Here is a 22,334-nt window from a genome sequence, read left to right as displayed (position 1 = left end):
TTGTTATGTATTTTAATTAGATAGCTTTTTGAGCTATTTGAAGCCAACAGTGTCCACTTGCAGAAGTCAAAGTATGATTCTCCATCTGCAACTAAATGATTACGAGTATGATTATGAGTATCAATTTATGAGTATCAATTTATGAGTATCAATTTATTTGTTACAGCATTGATTGTAAGTGTCATAGCTATCATTCGCTGGCATAACTAACCAGCTATGCTTACATTCCAAAGGTGAAAAATAGTGACAGCTTGCTTCATTCATCAGTTTTTTGGTAATATAAATACAACGCTTTAAGCTTCATGCTATACCAAGATGTTTTTCATCTTTTTTTCAAAAGAAACTGCCTATTGACATTCGCAACATACAGAAACGTATTTTTTGTTGTAATTTCAATTCGTTGAAACTTCGTGGCCGACATGGGTCACTCAAATATTACACAAAATTGTATTAATAATTTTGTGATTATTAATTATATTAATAATATTATATTTTTTATTAAATGCCTCTTCAACCGTGTAGAGCTGTTGTAATGGATGTATTAACTGTTTTCATTTGACTGTAAATAGTTTATTGTAAAGTAGTTTAGTTACAAGTTCTGATCATGAATCGGAATAATTGTAACATAAGTAAAATAATAATAATAAATAATTGTCAATTACATATTACAGGCTCAGAAAGTGGTTTCAAGAGCATTAGGCCTAGAAGTAAAACACCTACCATAATGATCAGGGAAGAACTCTCCCCAGAATATTCTATACGTAAGCTCTCACATACTACGTTTCTATTTGTTTATCAATATTTATTATACAAAATTAATATAAAGGTAGTTTTTATTTTACTGCATTTTGTATTCTCATTATGCTTACTCAACTCATGGCTGTATTAGTTTTCAACTGCTCTGTTTTAGCTGTTCAGAGTGAACACAACACCCCACCTAACCAAAAAACTGACAACCAGCATGGCTCTTCAGCTCCTACACCTCGTCATTCTCTGAAAGATCTTCTCATGCAAGAATCCCATCATACTCAGCTGTCAGAAGTCCACTTTACTCAGCAGTCAGCAGGCTGTTGTGCACAAAATCCGGAAGCCCGTAATAAAGACCACAATGACTTACCAGCTAGCAGATGTCTTGTAAGAATGGTGCCAACCCAGGAGTTGGATGAAGCTTCTGGCCACTCTTTCATATCACCTGAAAAATTTTTTGCACTGGACTCAACTAAAGATCTGGCGTCTTCTGCTGGAAAGTCGGAACAAGCACCAATTGTTAAAAAAGCTTCCAGTGCTCGAAAGGAGCAGCTTGCTCTGCATCATAGAACTAGATCAGTAGCCAGTAAAGTTAAACGAAGGAAATTTTCCAAGACGAGAAAGTCAAAGCGGCGCAGTGTAAAACTAACAAGCTCCAGTTCTGAGGATGAGGAATGGAAAGATTGTGAAGAAGCTAGCAGTCTATCAAGATCAGCTATGAAGACTGTATTTAAATGTACAGTATCTTCCAAAAATAGGTCTCCTAGTCTAATAGATCAACAAGTGATCGCTAATTGTAATGGCCAGACCGGTTTAAAAGAAACCCACGGTAAAGCTATATTGAAAACTTCAACATTCGAAAGCACCGACCAGAGGTCGCCTGTAGTAGTTTTATCCAAAATCTCGCCATTACCTACTTCCACATCTTCTGCAGTGACTAAATTGTTCTGTGCTATGCCTCAGTTACATGCAGATGATGCCTCATCAGACGCTGTACCAGTAGATTCAAAATTCAGCACACTACAAAAGAAGCCTAATACACCAAGATATTCGATGATTCACTCCACTCCTCTTCCCAAAAGATATGATTCATTTTTTCACTCGTCGAATGTTGAGCAGAATGCTCCTTCTCCAGCTGTCACCCCTATATTTAAAAATGGAAAAGGTAATCTATTTATGTCCATTGACGAAATTTCTAGTGTTGTAGCCCAGGCTCAGGATTTTTCTGGAGATACTCCACTAGCCTCTTTGAACACTGCCAAAATCCGATCAAGCGGATTGATTTCAAGTAACTCCAATTCACCTGTTCTTCCAGGTCAGCATAAAAATACATCCATTGAAACACATTCTCGTCATCACTGCAGAATCTCCAAAAGAAAGAATGTTTCTGTCAATTTAAACTTACAACATTCTAATGGAGCTGAGCATTCTATTATTGAGAAAGAAACCATTTCTAAAATGTTGCAATGTCAATTGCCAAATGTAATACATAATGCACGAATTATCAACCGCAGAGTTTTGACTAAGAGCTGGCAAGTTCAAGCTGTAGTTTCTGGTGTTGATATATCAGTACTCACAAACAAAGCAGCCATTTTAGAAGAGAATTGTGGAGAATCGGTTTGTAATTTGCCAGGTGTAATTGAGAATGATGAAGCAATCAATAAAACATACGTCATTGAGCGTTCTCAGAACAAATCTTTTGGCAAAAACGAAGTTAAACCAGAACCCGCTAGAAGTGGTAAAATGCAGGAGCCGAACACACAATTATCTTCATCAGCATCAAAGCTTTCAACTGTGAGAAGGACTTCTAAGAGGATTGCAGCCAAAGAAGCGGTGCAAAAGATTGCACGACAATTCAAAGTTGGAAAGTTTCAAGCTGAGTTGCTCAATCATTCTCATAATGTTCTGAAAAATAATGACCTGCCTGCAGACCCACTAGCTAACTTGAACTCCGTTTCAGCTGGTGGTAAGATCAAGGATGCAGAAGGGAATATATTGATTATTAAACGAAAGCAAATAGATATATTTAACTCATCTACCATCAAGGACTGTGCTCAATCAATACCGTGCATTCAGCCAACAGAACTTGATGCTTCGAAACAGCTTTCTGCTTCGGAACACCCTGACTACTCAATCATAGTTGGCAAGAGTTTGCAAGTAGACCAGTCTGTACATGACAGTAAAAGTTCTCATGCTATGACTAATTCCAACAGTAAGCAACATGGATCTGACTGCACTCAGCTAGTAAATAAAGTTCATGATGTCGCAGTCATCAACCACAGTTATCAAGCTCTGGCTAAGGGCTGTAAAGCTGACAAGGGATTACGTGGTGCTTCACTAAGGACTTCGAAAGTGAATGAATCATCTGTATGCAGTAAGTTATTAGAGACTAGCCTCTCTCAGTGTATTGAAGATTCTCCTTCAGACGATGCCAAGATTAAAACTCTGGAAGTAAGTGGCGTTTGTCCCTCGACTCGGGTAGGAGCTGCAAAACCTGGATCTGCACTAGGTTTTTCTGTAGATGTACAGAAAACAACCGCAAGCAGTCGATTAAGAAAAAATGCTGACACAAAAAACTCTAAAGACGCTCTGATTGAAGCAGCTAGTATGAACAGTGATCAAAGCATTAACAGTGAAATCTTTAGAAAGAAGTTGAAATCATTACCGATTAATTTTGGTTCAAAGTCCTATTCAAAGCCTGATTGCGGTGTTATGTCTACTGATCAGACACCTGATAATAAATTAGCAAAGTATGCTATTGACCATAAAGTGTCACCCGGGGACAAGCTTGAAAAGCAAAAAACTGATTATTTGAAGACAAGTGATCATTCATCAAGTTTTACTGAAAGCCCAAGTGTGTCATTTATTAGCCAAAAACGACTTCCCATTGGTCATGGAAGTAAATTGTTAAGCTCTTTTTCCTTTTTAGATAAATCCCGCAGTTCTTTGAGCAGCTTTTCTAAAAACAATGATTGTGATGTCAACATAGGAATGGATGTTGCCAAGGTAACCAAATCACCTATCATGAAAGACGTCTCAAACCTTCAAAGGTCAGCTACTTTTTCGCATTCAAGTGTATCTAGTTTGCTCAGCCAAGCTCAGAGTGAAGGCATTCGAGATGATGCTAATGATATTCCCGTAAAAGGGAACCTAACTCCCGATGAACACCCGAACAGTTTATCTGCGGTTTCGGGCTCTCCATCCTCCTGTTCTCCTCACAACGTTGCTAGGAGTTCTACCTGTCTTATTCAATGCTCTCCTATCACTGGCAAAGGCAGCTTCAAAAAGCTTTCGAATTCAATAAGTAGGAACTGTGCCATATCGGAGGATGAATACAAGACAGTAGATTCAACATCGCATGATGACACCCTGGATAATTCTTCTGAATATGTAGCAACGCCTATAACCAAATTGTCGGAGAAACATTTATCTGTGTTGACTTCTGAAGACGCGACAGCAAGTGTAACAAGAACTATATTGAATCAACAACAAGACCTCAAAAAGCTACCAACTCCTAATGAATCAAACATACACACAGATGGCCTTCCAAAAATGCCTTCTTGCACTCGAGTATCTTTTGCTAGTCGTGTATCGCAAGCTGCTCATGTCACTCCTATGACACCTCGTACTAGAGGTCGTGAACTTGTTGCTTTGTTTGACACTCCTGGCAACAATTTCCCAAATTTTCCAAAGTCAATTCTTAAATCCACAAATTCTAGTATAGATGATAAAATACCAAAATCAGGGCCGTCTTCTAAGCCCATTGTTGATTCTACCTTGGTGGAAAACTCTATCCCAGGCTGTCTGCAATCTGTAGAAGATAGTAAAAATTGCATAATACCATCGAAAATGCTATCTGTACAGGATTCTCCTCCAATTTTCTTCAGACACCCGTCACCAGAGGTAAGAATTGTTATTTATGCTGACATGTTTTCAAATGATTGCTAGAGTTTTTAAATTTTGAAGTTTTTAGCGGACTTCCTGATTAATTGTGTATGCCAATGAGATGCTATTAAATCATTTTTGCTAATAATTTAGGCAAAGTCTATATTCGTTATTTGCTTCAAGGTTTTGACAGTAAACTATTATACATAGTTTTGCCATTGTGTGGCCTCCGTTGAGTGCATTATAATTCTCAGCATGTCTATCCTGTATTTATAAACTGAAGTCATTAAGAACTTGAAATTAATTTCGACTGATTTTTTAGACAGATTATACCAAAGTGATTGCTTTAAACAAACGTCGTTAATTTTGTTTAATGGTTATGAAGTATTAACTCACTCTTTTTTTTTAATCAAGAGCTTTAGAGCTTAGATATATTGATAGATCTGGTTTTAATGTGTCCATAACACTTGACCTTATGTAGAACCATATTGAGTTGTTTGTGTACAGGTGATTCAGATTCACATTTACATGTAGTAGATTACAAAATGCTGGTGGGGTAAGGTTTGTAGCTCGCATTGAACTGATAGGAAGTTGATTTACCAGCTACTTTGTAAAGCTTTAGATAATCAGAAACTATTAACTCTTTGACTGCCGCTTTAGTCATTGCTCCAAGAGCTACGGTGCCACATTTCTTTCATTCAAAAGCATGGCATTTTGTTTTGGCTTTTGCTATATTATTGGTCTGTTTAGCCCAATTTTACAATATATCATTAGAACCCTTTCAACAACAGAATAAAACCAATAGTACCTGTTTTGTACCTTATAGCAAACCAGATGATGCCGAATTCAAAAGAGCCTGTTTTTTTAAAAAGAAAAAGGCACTTTGTCTTGGCTCTAGTTCGTATTTCATAAATGCTAGTCATTTTATTTTGCTGCTAGAAGTGTTAAGATAACAAACCAAAATAAATTAATGCAGGATGATATAATGTAATATGAATATGAATTAAACCGGAAATTCAGCTCTGAAAAACTGTAAGATTAAGTAACAAATAAATTTGTACCATTCAAAATATGATTATCGACAGCAAGAACTTCCTAAAATTAAAGACAAAGACTGCTTTCACAACGAAAGGTTTCGACTTTACACTAAAAGACACTGTAACAATGTTAGACATAAAACACCATACAAAAACATATCTTGTTTATAGAGACAAATGTTTCAGATCTATGACTTTTGCAAAGCATACTTTTTATTGGTAGAAAAGCATTTACCAAGCAATATAGTGTTTCCTTTTAATATTTAATAAAGGTTTATACCATGTTGGAACTCAGGTTGAGGGGACTGCCATGAAGTTTTGAAAGTATTGATAAATATATTAAAAAGTTTGCAGCATCACGATTAAATGGGTGCTATTTTGCCATTATCCATTTCTTTTGCCACTATTAATTAAACACTCGTCTTAACTGTTTAAAAGTAATTTAGTGGCAATCTAAATATACTTTTACTATGAATATATCAGGTTTGTAGACATTTTGTCAACATATACTTATTCACCGGTCGATAAGTTTCATTAATTCTGAGCCATTGCATATTCACAGAAATGCGAAATTGGCACTCGGGTCACGTAATCGCTTGTGCAGAAATGTGAAAATGGCACCCAAAGGGTTAATAACACATACAGTGGTTTTATTATGATAATTTAATTTTTTTGTATAATTTATCGATGTGTTTGCTCTTCTATGTTCTATTATTTTAAGTATTCTTGAGCTTTACTAAGAATGAGACAAAAAATATCTCAACGACCAAAAATATACTATCCAGTCCATTCTATAAAACATGCTTTTAAATCAGATAGTAATTGCAGTCATATTGAACTGCTATACTTTTTATTAAATTCTTCAGTTTTTTAAGACATTAGGTTTCCTATTTGTATCACAATTTATAAGTTGTGGTAAAATTGTATGTACCCTATTCCTATTTTCCCACGGAAAGCTTTATTCGCAATATGAGCTTATAAAAAGATAATTCGCTAAGGTATAGAACTATAGACTAATAATAGTGCACATGACATGCAAGTTTTTCTTATTATTGCAGTTGAATTTTTGACATTCTTGATAGCAATTTAAGCTCATTGTTATTTAGACAGACCATTTCAGACACAGAGTAAGTCAGCTGTCAGTGCTAGTTGAATACATAGTTGCTAGTCTAATACATGCTAGTTGACCACTGTTGATCTAATAATTTTTATTGCTTTCTGTTTTAAAAAGTTTTAATAGTCTCATAGAGCTTTTATAGTTTCAAGGAGATTTATGTAGTTTTATAGTTTCTGCTGAGTTGGCTGTAGTGATTATAGACAAGTTTAATCAGGTCTTTAGAATAAAATTCACCTGTTAAGAATGTTTGTGTTATAGATTGTGAAAAGACCAATCAAAAAGCGAAAGACTAGTGATACTGGCTTCTTTGACAGCGGCTTTGTAGATGAGTTTGAAGATAAACTGCGATCATTTCTGCTTGAGGAATCCATTTCAGAAACAAGGAAGCGTAGTTCTCAAGCCACACCCTCTGCTCCCGCAGGTTCACTAATACTTTTTTTAAATTGTTCCAACCCGACAATCCACTGCTATCATTTGCTGATGTCATTCTATAATTTCAGTGATCTTATAGTAAAACTAACAGTAATCCAACATATTGCCTTCATGCAGAACCATCAGGGAAAAGTTCGAAAAAGTTTTTTCACACCATGAAAGAAGGACGCTTCGCTAGATTCGCTCGCTATAATCCTTGCTGGAATGCAGGTAGACAGTCTAAAGGACAGCTGCAAAGGTCTCAAGGTAAGCTGTTGCTTCTCATTGCCAGCCTCTGGTTCACAGTTTATGGTTGATGATCTAATCACTTATTAGATTTTTTTTTACTGATGAACGCTATAGGATATTTTTTCATGTCATTCACTGCCTAGTCAAGCTAACATACATGTACAAGTGCAAGCTATTATCCTTTTCATGTTCCTGCAGTTGATATCCATTTTTCATTGCAGTGGCGATAGGTATTTCTAGAGAAGTTTTATTTAGCATTTTCATTGGTGAGCATAATTGGTGAGAAAAAATTATGACTATAATCTTTAATAAGTTTGGCATTGCAATTTGGCAAGAAATTGCTGAGACTTGAGTCAATGCTTTGTATTTCATTAAAAGGTAATAACTCCGAGTGTTTTTCGCAAACACTTTGCTACCATTATTTGTGAATTAAGCTGATTTTTGTGGTGAAGCAACTCTTTTTTACATTGTTTTATACTTGACAAAATCTATGAAGTATTTAGGCCCTAACCTCTAGCTCATCGAAACAAAATCGTAGCTTTGTAAGTGTAATGTTACAAGAATGTGTAATGTACAAAAGTTGTTAATTATTTAAGAAAGTGCATCTAAAAATAGCCAGATTGCATCAGCCGCTCTAATTTGATTTACAGTTTCACTGTCAATGTCTAGCAGCAGCCTCGCTAAATGGACTAACAGGAGAGAGTATAGGCAGTCTGCACCTGCTGCTCTGACAAGGTTGGTGCTCACTATTTCATATCAAAAAGACATTCGTAAATTGTAGTGATTTGTAGTCTTTGTTTAAAATTGTTTGATAAATTATAAAGACATGCTTAAACAACAAATTATTGCATCAGATAGCAAAAACATTTAACAGCATCCAGACTTATCTAACAGTTTCGAAACTAATGCAAGAAGCTGCTGAGGCAATCTACACTGTGAGGGAGATTTTAACACGTACTATGGACAGATAATTCTCGATTATCCGGTCTCTTGACTATATATAGATTGTGAAGGCTGACTACAGAAGTTGGTCAGTCGTGTAGTTGATGCTGAATACCGGAAGACTGTCCTGAGTGTCATGTGTACTAAGGCAGCAGACTGCTAAACAATGATGAAACAATATTGGCTTACCTCAGTTTTTTCTACTATTGCATAGTTTGGTATACCTTCTGTATCTTTTTTTGATATGTTCCAGCACAAGAGCTAAACGATTGGGGAAACACCACGACCCTTATGAATTCTCAGACGGCTCATTTTCCCTTGACATGTCAGGTCTCAGGAGCACCTACCTTGCTAAAACAGACAGAGTTGCTGCTCAGCATGGCCTTCTCAACTCTACACTTTCTTCTCTGGTGAACTCATCTGTTGACTCTGTAGATTCTGTGCCTTCGTCTCCACCTGTGAAGAGATCTAAGCTAGCGGTAAGCTCTAGCTATATAAACACACTTTTCTTCTTATTTTAGCTTTTCTGTTAAAGGTCACACCCACAAATGCTCTTCTTTTTGGTACAGGATTTATTATGACTCGTATATGTCTGTGAATACAGTTGCGCTTGCTTTATAGAAGTCTATTTTAATTTAAGTTTTTAAGACCTTTCTGTTCTTTCTCTTTATGCAGCGTACTAAGAGAAAGAAGCCTTTACTGAGTACACTATCAAGGACTCACGTTAAGTCATCAAAACAAAAAACAGGTAATGGTGAGCAATGTCATTCTTAGTCAATTTGTAATTTGAACTCACAAATTTAAATCAACTTGCATAAATATGATTTTGTTACTTTGTTTTAGTCACCTATAAATCCAGTGAAAATAATTGCTGTCTCAAAAAAAATCAAGCGCAAGTAATATATTGACTCTCTTGCTGCCAGATGTTTGGTCGCACTTTTTTACACCAAAATTTGGGTCTATCAGTTTTCGGAGGCATTGGTTTGTTTAACTGAGTAGCGAGCAAGTTACTGCTTGGAACTACTTGAAATTTGTTGTAACTTTCAAAATACTCATAAACCCTACAAATTTCTAATTCACCATCACTGATGTCGATAGCATATCAATGATCTGATTGAAAAACGTATTTTACTTTGATAGTCTTTTCCTACCAACAGTTTTCGTGCAGAAAAGCTTCTAAACTTTTCATAACCTTTCAAATGCAATTAAATTCAAATATAAGTAAGTTATCAATTTTTTGAGCACGACTTTACAGTGATTTCTACGATGAAGTTTGATGTTCAGAGAAAATAGCTTTTGGTACTGCCATTTTTCTTATCGTCTTAATAATTAAAGAAAATAAAAGGAAATTGACTTGAAAACATCTTCGTTATCTTCACACGTGAAGTGATTCTTAACCTTATGGAAACGATTTGATCCTACACCAAATGATTGACATAGGAATCAAAGCTTCATTCTTCAAAGTTATTAAAAACGATAAAAAAGGATTATCTAGTCCAAAAATCTTCCTTTAGATAAAAGACAACGTGCATCTCAACCCTGGTAAAACTTGCATACAAGGTCTTTGGGGCGTTCTCAAGATAATGACTGACTTCTCAAATTTTGCATTGCCTGATGGTAGCTAAGAAATTATGGAAAGTATTCGACTACTAGTAGACTGATAAGCTAACAGGGTGCGTCTGTTTTGAAATACAGCGGAACCTCGGTTCTCGAACGCTTCGGTTCTTGACCAATTCGGTTTTCGACCAAAAAATTGATATTTGTTCGTCTCAGATCTCGAACATATGTTTGGTTCCCGACCAAACCGGAGCACGCGCATTAGCATTAAAGGTTCGGAACAGCTCCTGAAACAGCATGGAAACATTCATTAACAAAGGGAGAAGCAAGTTACGCTTAATAAATTCTTTACAAAAAGGAAGGAACATCTAAGACAACATCCCTCTACCGAAGAGATTTGCTAGAGAAACAACTTCTCCAGTTGAGTTAACCTAAATTGTTTTGGAGGAGGATTCTCATTTAAAAATGTGAACTAAACGTGCCATTGCTGTTGATATTTTTTTTCACACAATTGTTGATGTAACTGATCTGTTGTATTTTTCGCTGTTTCGCTATCAATTTCTGCAATTTTTGGTATTGTATCTTAAGGTAGAACGTTTTCGATGTTTTAAAAGCAAAACATACGGAATGTTTACTTTTTGTTTTCTGCTTTTATCATCATAGATGTAAAATCTTTTATTAAAAATAAACACGATCTATATCTATCAGTTTTTATAGTATGCAGTATACAGTACAGTTTATAGTGTAAATTGTTAAAAAACACTTTACCGAAGTTTTTATCTCGGCTTGGAACGGATTTAAATTTACATACATTAATTCTAATGGGAATAATTGTTTCGGATCTCGAACAACTCGATTTTCGAACAACCTTCTGGAATGGATTATGTTTGAGAACTGAGGTTCCACTGTAGACATGTACTGCTGATGTGTACTTATCTAGTATATCAAAGTTGTTCAATGATTAACTTTAAATATATAAAGTTCCTTTGTTGACAGTAGATAGTTAACAATAATATACTGTGCATGCTACCATTAGCTGTACTGTACATTACATGTAATACATTGAAAACAATGATGCTTTCTAGATAATATATTGCATAAAAAGCATTGGTCTTGCAAATAAATAATTATGATTTATTCAAGTTTTGGTTTCACCCAGCAACAATACTTACAGTAATATGATGATTGTAGAACGCATAAGTATATAAGAAAATATTTAACTTAACAATAATTATCGCACCTTTTCATGATTATATTGCATTTTAGTTCAGATACAGTCATATTACTGTAAACTTCTTACTAAAACTTTAAGTTTTAGTAAGACGTAACTCATCTGCTATCTACATGTACATGTAGCAGACTTAGTGAGAGAATTGTTAGTTAAACCATCATCAATACAATAGCTCTGTTATGCTGAGATAAATGCCGTTGTTCATAAAATAATTCTATTCCTTAGGGAAGTCACAGCTTGAACCAGCTATATCATCTCAAAGTCCACCTCAACAGACCTGCTTTTCTACCATTGAAGTCACATGGAAACATCGTAAGACAATTTGAGTTGGCCTAGAAACCTAACTGCCTTCTTTGGTCATCATGTCTTTTCAGCTAATCCTGAATAGACGTTAAATTTCTTTGTGTTAGTGTGTCACTACAAGCTACTGGAATTTCAGTGTGTTCTTGCATTGTGAAGAATCATTTAGTAAACCCTTTGAACTCTGACCGTCTTTGTCAATATGTGTAATGTGTGTAGTGTTGGATAAATCCCTGGGCAATTTATCCAACACTAGGAAGTTTTAAAACTTTTATCAAATATTATTATATATGCATTCATTTAATATTAATATCATATTTAGATATTATTATATTTAAATATGCTCATAATCCAACAATATTGGTAAAACACTAGGAAAAAAGTCAACAACACAAAGCAAGCTTCGCCAAATTTATAAAAAATTGTTTCAGTTTTTCAGGCTAAAACCATAAAATTTGTATAGTTTTAAAAACTTTAAAATCTTTGAAGTCGCATCATATCCATCGAGCACACATTCATCATTGTTTTATGACTCAAAATAATCTGCAAGATTGTAAGTAGTATCATACAATTCTTGATCTGCATCATAATCATCTATCACATACTAACAAACATTCGCATCAATATTTTCACGATATCGTCCCAGTAAAATTGTTATTATAATGAAGGAAGTAGATAAAGATATTTAAAATGGTTAAAGATAGAAGTAAGATTTCGAGTCAACACTCAGTGCAAAAACTAATTTGCTTGATTTACGCTATTACTTAGAAAAAGCATTTGTAAACAGAGCCATGTGCTTGTCGTTATACCGGCCAAGAAGGCTTCAAAGGGTTAAAATGAATTGCATATAAATTACGGCTTTAAATTGTTTAAGATTTATGTTGTAGTATCTTAGCGCATTGATAGATTCTAAGGAAGGTAAATTTATACCACCGGTATGATTGAAAAGCATTTCGACCTTTAAAAAATGGAGATGTACCAGAATTAGATCAAGTTCTGCCAATTGTCTAAGGCTGCTGTTTGTATTTAATGCATAGCAGTAGATGTAGAATAAAGTACATATTTTCCATCACAGTTTTAACACCCGTTTTGGTGCTAAAGGTGATGGAGTTCGTCATCAATATGCTTAATTTGATCAAGTTGCTGTCATTTCATTTTAGAAAATGATTCATGCATTCAGCAGACACCTCCAAATGTTAAAAAAACACCAAAAGCCCAGAACTCAAGAAGCAAGAAGAATGGTAATCAAGGGTCTGGTTAGTATAGTTGTAGCTTACTAGCCATTGAGTAACACATTATTAACTCTTACCATAAACTTCTATTTGAATGCCACCTTTATTTGAAAGCCCCCTCTAATAGAACGCCACTATAGGAGAAAGGTTGAAAATTAGAGCGTCTCCCTTTAATTGAATGCTACCTCTATTTAACCCCCGCTTTGGCATTCCTTACGAATCCATGATAGGAAGTGATCAGTAGAATAGTGTTCACAAAATGGTACTCATAATGACTCGGTTACATCGGTAATAATTCTGTCGTTGTCGCTTTAGTGATTGCCATAGCTTTGTGACGGTGTATCTGAGAATTGATCGTCACAATCATCAGAACTACACTCTGATTCGAAGTCACCAAGGTCTAAATCTGATCCATTGTCCTCAGATTCCTCCATACAATCTAACAAGCTTCGCAATCTGATCTGAAAACTGATCAATCGATCTTTAAAGCCTTTTGATGAGCAATGGGAATACTCTTCAAAAATATCGTGCGACGTAGTAGCAGCCATTGCAATGGCGTATTGAAGTCCGCTTTTAACTTCAAAGCTCTGCTTTATTTTTTTAAACTTTGAAAGCGACACTATCGAAATAATTAGTAACTGTATCTGATTAATATTTTTGCTTTAAGTAGTTTTTGTTTGACTTGGTTTGATATTTCGACGTATGGACAAAGGTTTAGCCAAAATGCTGACTCCAACGGCGTTAATGTCACAACAACAGAAGGAGAGTGCAAAATATAGGCGATGTCAGCATCCCTTTACCCGTAAAAGGATTAAATTCATCCCACAAAATTTTGATGAGGTAGTCGAAAAACAGACTCAAACTCAGTTTGAATGTCGCCTCTTATAAAATGCCACAAAAGGGAAAGGTTGAAAAATACAGTGCCATGGCTTTCAAATGAAGGTTTTACGGTATAAACAACTTGCAATGTCTATCCAAATCACAGAAGAAAATCATATTACCTAGCGACTTTACAAGCTTGAGTTTTAGCAAGTCAATTAAACCTTATCATAAGATTCAATTAGAAGGAAATTGTTTTTAAGATATGTGCTTCTATGTCGTTTACCCCTTGACTTTCTGTAGATTTTTGATGTTTTTCTAGGGTTTGTTTTTATTTGCTCTATTTTTATTATAAAGCCTGCAATGTTTCTTGCAAAAATCACTTAGTAAACTGAAAAACATGGAATTAATCTATATCTATCTGTTTATCTATCAGTAATCACCAGAAGTTAAATGGGGCACTTGAAGGCTTATATTCCGGTAGTTTAGGACTTTTCAAACGATTTTACATACCGGTACAATGCATCCCTGGATTACAACGAGAGATACAATGCTCGGCTGGCTCTTGCTCTTTCAGTTCAGCATTCTTTCTGTTTCGTAAATGCTTGATATTGCGTGAGTGAAACGAAAATTTGTGAAAAGTAAGCGAAAGCGAAAGTTTATTATACATTTTAGCGTTTAATATAATATGTACTATATGTACTATAAACTTTAGTTATACATATATATAACTATATATAACTATATATAACAAAGAGATGTTTGCATTAATTATGATAATGATAATTACTATGGATTTCTATACCCCTCAATATGACATTTTTGCCTTTCGATGCCAACACTGGAACAAATTAATGTCTTATGGCGGGTTCACTGTATTTTAAAGATAAATTTTACTGGAATGTACAGTTAGGATGGTATTTAGTTTTAGTGGTTTAGTACTGTATAATATTGTTTTAGTGATCTAGTACTGTATAATATTGTTGTAGCTAATATAAGAAAATATCAGCTGATATAATTTTTGAATATTATTTTAAGACTGGATGCCTATCTCAGTCAGCAAGAATTCAGGGAAGAAAAAGCTGTATAATGCTAATACTGACTACAGGCTGGGTAGTGACGATGAGCTATGTCTATCTTCACAGTCGCAACAGTTTCCTACACAGTTGCGACTACCTTCAAAGATCCGCAGGTAGTTCTCCCACTCAATCACTAAATCTTTACCAGTCACCAGTAATCCCATCACTGTTTTCAGCAGCTGCTGCTGCCAATTAGCCTGACTTCCTGTGATTAGGTATGCTTTTGTTGAATAAGATGAACTGCGTACACAGGGTTATAAAATGTTTAAATTATGTTTGGTCAAACAGTTCAAGGCCCTGTTAGACCATATTAAAATGAAGCTTTCTACTGTTGAGGAAAGTCTTTATGTAGAATCACCAAAATTCAATTCATTTAAAGCATCATTTTGTTTGAAACCGGCTAAAAGCTGCATGGATGTTTGAAAAGCCTTGAAAAACAACTATAGTCTCAATCAGTAGTTAATTGTCGTCTGAGAAAATTTATGTTATTGTTTACAATATGTTAGTCTGAGTTCCTAAATGCTTCAATCAAGCATGATCTATTTCGGAAGTAAGATTTTTTGCTAGTAGTGTGTGCATAGTATTAAGTGGTACTTGTGCCTAAACCCCGCTAACATGTAGCGGAATTAGTGTGAGATTTGACCTTGAATGACAAACCCCGCCCAAACATCACTAGAAAATTTTACTTTTTGGAAGTCTACGATCTCATTAAAAAGTGATATCATTAAAAATGAAAAAGAAACATCGAATATTGTTAGATATGTGTTAATATGCGTTCACATTTTATACAGTTTGGAGAAAACTGGTGCTTCAAATAATCTAAATTTTGGTAATTCTATGAACAAGACTGCTCAACAACATGGCTAATAGATTAACATGTTAACAGATTAACATGTTAACAGATTAACATGTTAACAGATTAACATGTTAACAGATCATATATCATATTCCAAGTCATCTGATGCCATTAAAAGGCCACAAATGTGTTGCAGAATCAGTTCGGACACTTTTCTGTCCTCTTCATACTATCATGGTTGACAAGTTAGCATGTTCCCAGTCAGAAGAATTACCTCAATTACTGTAGCTTACGGCGCTATTATTACTGTTAGAAATAAATAGTGTCGCTACTACTATTGCCCAATAAATATTGTAAATGCCTGCATATACATGTAAATCAACAATTTGACACCAAATTTCAAGCTTGAAAATTCATACTTGACCTATATTGCAGTCACATTATTCCTAACACAAATTCTACTAAAATTTAAATTCAAGAAACCATTGCGAATTAGAATTATATGATATATAATATATTATCCCTATATGATATGACATATAGGGATTTATTTATAAAATAGTAAAATACTAGTAATCCTACTCAACATGAGATGGACCAAACACAAAGTCCCATTTTTCACTATTCAAAAATGAATTGTCATCGCTAGGGCACTGTTCTGGAATAGCATGTTTTTTTTATTTAATGCTTGTTTCGTAGTATCCGCCTACAAGCCCACACTTTGCTAGTCTATTTGACACATCCACCATCGCCAATTTATACTTTTTTGCACATGAATCATGATTCCTGACAGAAATCTATCTGTCTTGCGGCATTGTTTTTTGTTAAAAGCGCACATATTATTAAAGGTGACAGTTTCGCTCTATTGGCAAGGCGAGCCAATATGATGGGAAGTATCAACTGACCTATTAGCTATGGCTAGTGGTACATGCTTTATAAGTCGACCCCTTTTTCTGGCTCAAATGGCTCCAACCGTTTGAGCCAGAGAAGGGGGTCGACTTATACAGCATGTACAGGTCAAAACCAGGATTTTCAAACCAAACTTTAGGCCTCGACTTAAATGCCGGGTCAACTTATACACTGGAATTTACAGTAGTGATTGTAAGTCCATTGATCTAATATTTGTGAAACCTACGTAGCTGTAATGCTTCTGATATCGGGAAGAACAAATAGCTATAAAAATGTGTTTTGAAAAGCGAAACTAGGGTCAGTGGGAGATGCAAACAGATGATTGTTTCTTTCCGATTAAGTGGAGACACGATACCCTAGTTATAAAACTACTTACTAAACATAAACGTTTTGTGCTAAGCTCACAAAAGCCATTCCATTTTCGCAACCTTGCTCTGATATATACGCTTGGTGTGTTACAATTTATAGGATTGGTTTATATGTGTGTTTTTATGAATTACCTGATTTCAGGACTGGTTCTAAGGTCGGCTTACATGAGCGTTAGGCTTACATGTAGGGATATATGGTAGTTGCATTTTTTGCATGTATAGTGTTGATTGATACATAAATAAACATGCTGCACCCAGATGTAGGAAATAATTGTTGGCGCTATCTATGGCTATTGAGGCTGATAGTGAGAAAGAGAGGTGACAACTCTTAAATGATGCTTATACCTTTTTAGGGAAGATTTGCTAAAGGCTAGAGTACATTTATTAGAGTAGGTTTATTAGAGTAGGTCTATCAGAGTAAGTTTATTAGCATAGGTTTATTAGAGTAGGTCTATTAGAGTACGTTTACTAGTGTAGGTTTTTAGAGTAGGTCAATCGGAGTAGGTTTATTAGCATAGGTTTGTTAGAGTAGGTTTATTAGAGTAGGTTTTTTAGAGTAGATCAATCAGAGTAGGTCAATCAGAGTAGGTTTATTAGAGTAGGCTTGTTAGAGTAGGTCAATCAGAGTAGGTCTATTAGAGTAGGTTTATTAGAATAGGTTTATTAGAGTAGGTTTATTAGAGTAGGTCAATCAGAGTAGGTCTATTAGAATAGGTTTACTAGGGTAGGTTTATTGTCATTGATTCATTCGTTTTTGAGCTTATAAGAGCTTGTAATCAAATTTTCACATATTTAGCACCTACAACACAACAGAGTAAGACTTGGTGAATCTTTTGATACCAAATAACTGTAATGTGAATTTGGTTGCAAGTCAACCTTTAATAAAGTTGACCATTTGACCCCAGTCCGGTTTTTTACCAGTTTCAAGGAGAACTACTGTTTTGTAAAGTAAATGTTGATTATTTTTAGCAATAAGTATTATAATAAATTCATGCACTGGTTTTTTATAATCAAACGCAGATGGAATAGATCTCTAAAGGTTTATACTGTAAAACCTCTAATTGAACGCCATGGCCTTCTATTAATCAATCCTTCCCCTTTAGTAGCAGTCAATTGGAAGGGGCATTCAAATAGAGGCTGGGTGTTGTATTTTTCAAATGACTCATCAGAATTATGGGAAGATCAATTTAGCCCTTTTATGGTCAAAGCGAATGTGTATGTTTTGCCCTCTTTGTCTGGTGGAGCGATGATATTAAATCTTTTGGATGCAATAAATCTGCTAACTTACCTCCAACTTCTCAAAGATCTCTTAATAAATATGCATTGAGAAACTGAGAAATATCTCTACCAGTTGATATTTATTGCTTGCATTTAACCTGCGGTGATATTATAGCCTGTGTCTTGTTTTGCAATTCGCTGGAGCTTCCCATTTTCATTTCACTCTAAACTTAAAGACATATTGTTATTTTATATCTATATTTAACTATGTTGCATAAAATCCCATTGATATGTTTGCTACATTTTGCAGACAAAACAAGCTTTTTATTTGCAATAGAAGAAGAGTTACGAGCGTTGATAATATCTGCTATCAAATAATATGCTATAAATTTGCAAATTAATAAGTTATATAATGATAACCTATCAAATGCTACAAATATATTTTTAAGAACAAGTGTCATGACTGAACCATACTTCTATTACATGCAGAAACAAAAATTAATGTTTTTAAAACAAAGGTATTTGCATCGGTTTCTCTGATAGCTGCGTTCTAATTGTTGCTTTTGATAGAACGAACATCTTTTGGATGTCCAATACCCACTACAATGTCTTTGTACCACTACTCTTCTATTGCACTACTGAACTAATCGATATTAGCGTGCAAACAATTTATTGGCAGAGTAAAACTTACGGGTTGCATTTAGCACAAATGCAATGCGAAAACAAGCAACTACTATTAGCCTGAGACAGTTATTAGTTATTTCTATGGTGTTCTTTCAAAGATTTAACGAAAAAAAATGCAGAAAGCTCTGGAGCTGGACAACGAAATAATTTATTGTTATAAATGTAAACGATTCATTATTAATACTATTTTGTGGACACCTTTTTACTGATCACTTGATATTATGGGTTCGTAAAAATTAAAAATTGTCCAAGTGGTGGTCAAATGGAGGTTGCGTTCAAATTTAGGGTGATGCTCTATTTTTCAACCCTTCTCTCATAGTAGAGGTGGAACGAGACAGGTTTTTTAAGTTCGAGACGAGACTCGAGACACTGTCTTGTGAAAATTCGAGACTCGAGACACGAGACAGTAAAATAATGAGCATTTGGTGATGATTTCACTACACAAGTACTGGCTACTTGGTATATATAAATTAATAAATCTATTTTTAAATTGAATCTTCACCTGGTGTAAACGATTTAAATACGACATTTTAATTATTATAGTGATATGCATGTAGTTTTTGTAAACAAAAGTGACACAAACAGCTCTAAAATACCGAAGTTATATATTCTAAGAATTTTGAGCTTGATTGATCATAGTTATTATAAACATATTGCTTTGTACATGTATATTTTTACCATCTATTGAATAGTTCTTACTTTTTAATGTAATGTGTAATGAAACTGATAGCCGTCACTCTACAATGAAATACCGCAACTAAAAGAACACACGATAACACTTTCATTCTTATCGTTTCATTAATGTTAAGTTTTGTTTATGTATTAACTGTAGTATGTGAATTATATTTAAATTGTACTCATGAAATTATATTAATTACTGTATACATGAACATGTATATTCTTATATTGAGTTAACAAAACGTCATTGTTAACCGAACACGGACTATGGTCGACACGGCCTTTCGTTCGTTTCTCCGTGTCCAGGCAAGTCTTACCCGCGATTGGTAGTATATACGTCAAAGAGGCCCGAATTTTATGAAGGTCAGTTGGTGTTTAGACACGATACAATAAAATACAGACATTTTACCCGCAAAAGTTATCCAATTTATTAAATTGGATTATCCGAAGAGTAATTAGATACGACCCGGTATCTGTTTTAAGAACACAACCGAACTAAAATATAACAGGGCCGTTGTCCGGACTACATGATTAGACTCAGTGGCCAACATAATCAATAGCAACAGGTAGTAACGGACCGGGTATAACTTTAAAGGCAGCTGCCCGCAATCCGTTACAATATATGGAGTTGTTGCTACCGCAAGAAGCCATGTTTTAACGACCGTGCGCAGGCGCTTTAGTTCTATTTCCTGTCTCGAGTTTGGCAATAGTTAACTCGAGACGAGACCGATACGAGACGAGACAGGTCGATACTCGAGACGTCTCGTGTCTCGTTCCACCTCTATCTCATAGTGGCGGTCAAATAGAGGTAGCGTTCAATTAGAGGTTTTACTGTATTTTTTAAGGGATTCTATTGTTTATTATCGCTATATTATAATAAGTTAAAGCACACAAAGCATTTTTTCCTTTCATAGTCACTCTGAGTGTCCAGCAGCAAAGCCATTGATTTATAATAGTAAACAGAGTAATCGATTGAGGTTCTTACCTGGCCACAGGCCAATCGGTCCTTTTTCAAAATGCCATTCAACTCGGAGTTGTTTCTTAGATATAGTTTCATATTTGTTGACAGGAAGTTGCCCTCTCCTTCCAAGATTAAGGAGTTAATGAGTGCTCTGAGCTAACCTATCAGGAGTCTGGTAGTTATATAACGAAGCTGTATTCTCCCACTGTTATTACTCCAGCATGTTTATAACTTACCAGTTACGGTAACTAACTTAAAGTACGTAGTTGACTTGTTAGCAACTGGTTAGTTTGAGACCAATTGACTCGCTGACTCCATTAACTCTCTTACTAGAGCTTTATTTATTTATCATATATGTCATGCCAAGTTTTTGTTCTGCTTTTTTATTCTTGTATTGTTTTTCCTTATTCCATTACATTTTCCTTTTTAATCTTATATTATTACAGTTAAACTGTCTTAGTTCTTATTGGCAAATAATGTTCTGTGTAAATACATGTCATTCCATAAACACTTGTATGCATTTGAGCTTTCTCCATAATCAGCTGCTTTATTTACCGTGTTTAAATCCAATTATTTTTTTAATAATTCACAAGAATATTACTAATATCTATAGTGCAATGAACTAAGTTAGTGCTGTCTTCAGCTTTTATAGATGGTATGACGATAATTGCTTTGCTTCACACTTTCAAGCCTAATCTTGTCCCCTACACCTCGACCATATTGACAACTTTTCATCGACTTTGAAGGCTTTTAAAATAGCACCATTCTTTTTAATTGATTATTATTCTGAAGCTCCAAGCTTGTAGAACACAATAAAAAACATAAATCTAATAGATTGATAGTTTTTTGTGTGAAATATCAACAAAGTGATGTTTTAGAGGTAAGTAAAAAAGCGTAATGATTGCAGTACTCCGAGTCAGTTACAGAGGGTATATTTATTATGAATAGAAAAACAAATAATTTTAGTGAAAAGCTATTGTTGCTGAGGAGAAGAAGCTTTCTAGCTTTGTCTATTTAACAATTTTTATTACCAAGAATATCAATTAGTGTGTCATTAGCAACTAATGCTCGGTCAAGAGCCACTTATCATTTCTCAACTTATTTAAAGAGCCCACAGTATTTTGCCGTTATCTTAAGAACTAACAGTCCAATTGATTTGAAACTTCGCATTTAAGCTGAAAATGTAATAAGCACAAAGTGACCAGAATTTCGTAATATTACATAGACCAAAAAAGAAAAGCAAAACTACAACGCCGAGTTCCCACGAGCGTAAGATCGGAGGGGAAAATATTTCCCCGAATATCTCAGGCCCAGGCTTGAAAGTGTTATAATAACAAAATGAGCATTATTCATTGAGGCTCCACAGTAAATTCTCTGGTGGTAGGGCTGATCCAACACCTGTGCCTTAATCAGTTCTGTCCTGTCTTTGTCTTAGTAGCAACTAGGCTTACCTCAAGCGATTCTGACCCTGCCAATTTCAAGGCAGGTGTCTGGTGTCACTACAGCTCTGTTTCGGGCTTCTGCACAAAGCACACTCTATATATATATACATATATATACACATATATATATATTATATATATATACATATATATACATATATAAATATGGTATGTATATATCTGTATATATATGGTATCTATATATATATATATATAATATATTTTGTATATATAATGTATATATAGTATATAAATTATATATATATCTAGTATATATATATATATATATCTAGATATATATAATGTATACATATAGTATATACATTATATATCTTAGACTAGATGTATATATGTACTAGGTGAATGCCCGACATTGCCCTGATATTAAAAAAGCTTTGGCGCAGAAAACAGATTTTTATTAAACACATACAACATTTCCCGTCATAACCTTTAAACTCCATATCATTAGTAAAGCATTTTGTGCAGTTCAAATGAATTGAGAGAAAATCAACTGTGAAGGTGAAGTGAAATCATTAGCAAGTAAAGGCTAGATAAAGTATGATTAGTTGCAATGGTTATAATAAAAAGTGAATTAATACTGATACAAATAAAACGGACAAAAAGATCATGAATATGTTGACTCGATAACAATAAAGAGCACATAGAAGTGTG

The 22,334-nt window shown here is 34.6% G+C and overlaps 1 protein-coding gene across 1 annotated transcript in view; it reads left to right on the top strand.

Annotated features, from left to right (window-relative positions):
• LOC137402830 (streptococcal hemagglutinin-like) overlaps positions 1 to 15,473 on the top strand; it is a 46,452-nt gene extending 30,979 nt beyond the window's left edge. The window contains exons 18-26 of the mRNA XM_068089339.1: positions 911 to 4,650; positions 7,045 to 7,207; positions 7,336 to 7,464; positions 8,097 to 8,181; positions 8,642 to 8,867; positions 12,364 to 12,394; positions 12,637 to 12,732; positions 14,566 to 14,719; positions 15,398 to 15,473. Of these exons, the coding sequence (XP_067945440.1) occupies positions 911 to 4,650; positions 7,045 to 7,207; positions 7,336 to 7,464; positions 8,097 to 8,181; positions 8,642 to 8,867; positions 12,364 to 12,394; positions 12,637 to 12,732; positions 14,566 to 14,719; positions 15,398 to 15,473 (4,700 nt within the window). The remainder of the gene's footprint in view (positions 1 to 910; positions 4,651 to 7,044; positions 7,208 to 7,335; positions 7,465 to 8,096; positions 8,182 to 8,641; positions 8,868 to 12,363; positions 12,395 to 12,636; positions 12,733 to 14,565; positions 14,720 to 15,397) is intronic.
• The last annotated feature ends 6,861 nt before the right edge of the window (positions 15,474 to 22,334 follow it).

The sequence above is a fragment of the Watersipora subatra genome, chromosome 8 (assembly GCF_963576615.1).
Source record: "Watersipora subatra chromosome 8, tzWatSuba1.1, whole genome shotgun sequence".
NCBI lineage: Eukaryota > Metazoa > Bryozoa > Gymnolaemata > Cheilostomatida > Watersiporidae > Watersipora > Watersipora subatra.
The sequence above is the reverse complement of the archived record's forward strand: the minus strand, read 5'-3'. Positions and strand labels throughout refer to the sequence as shown.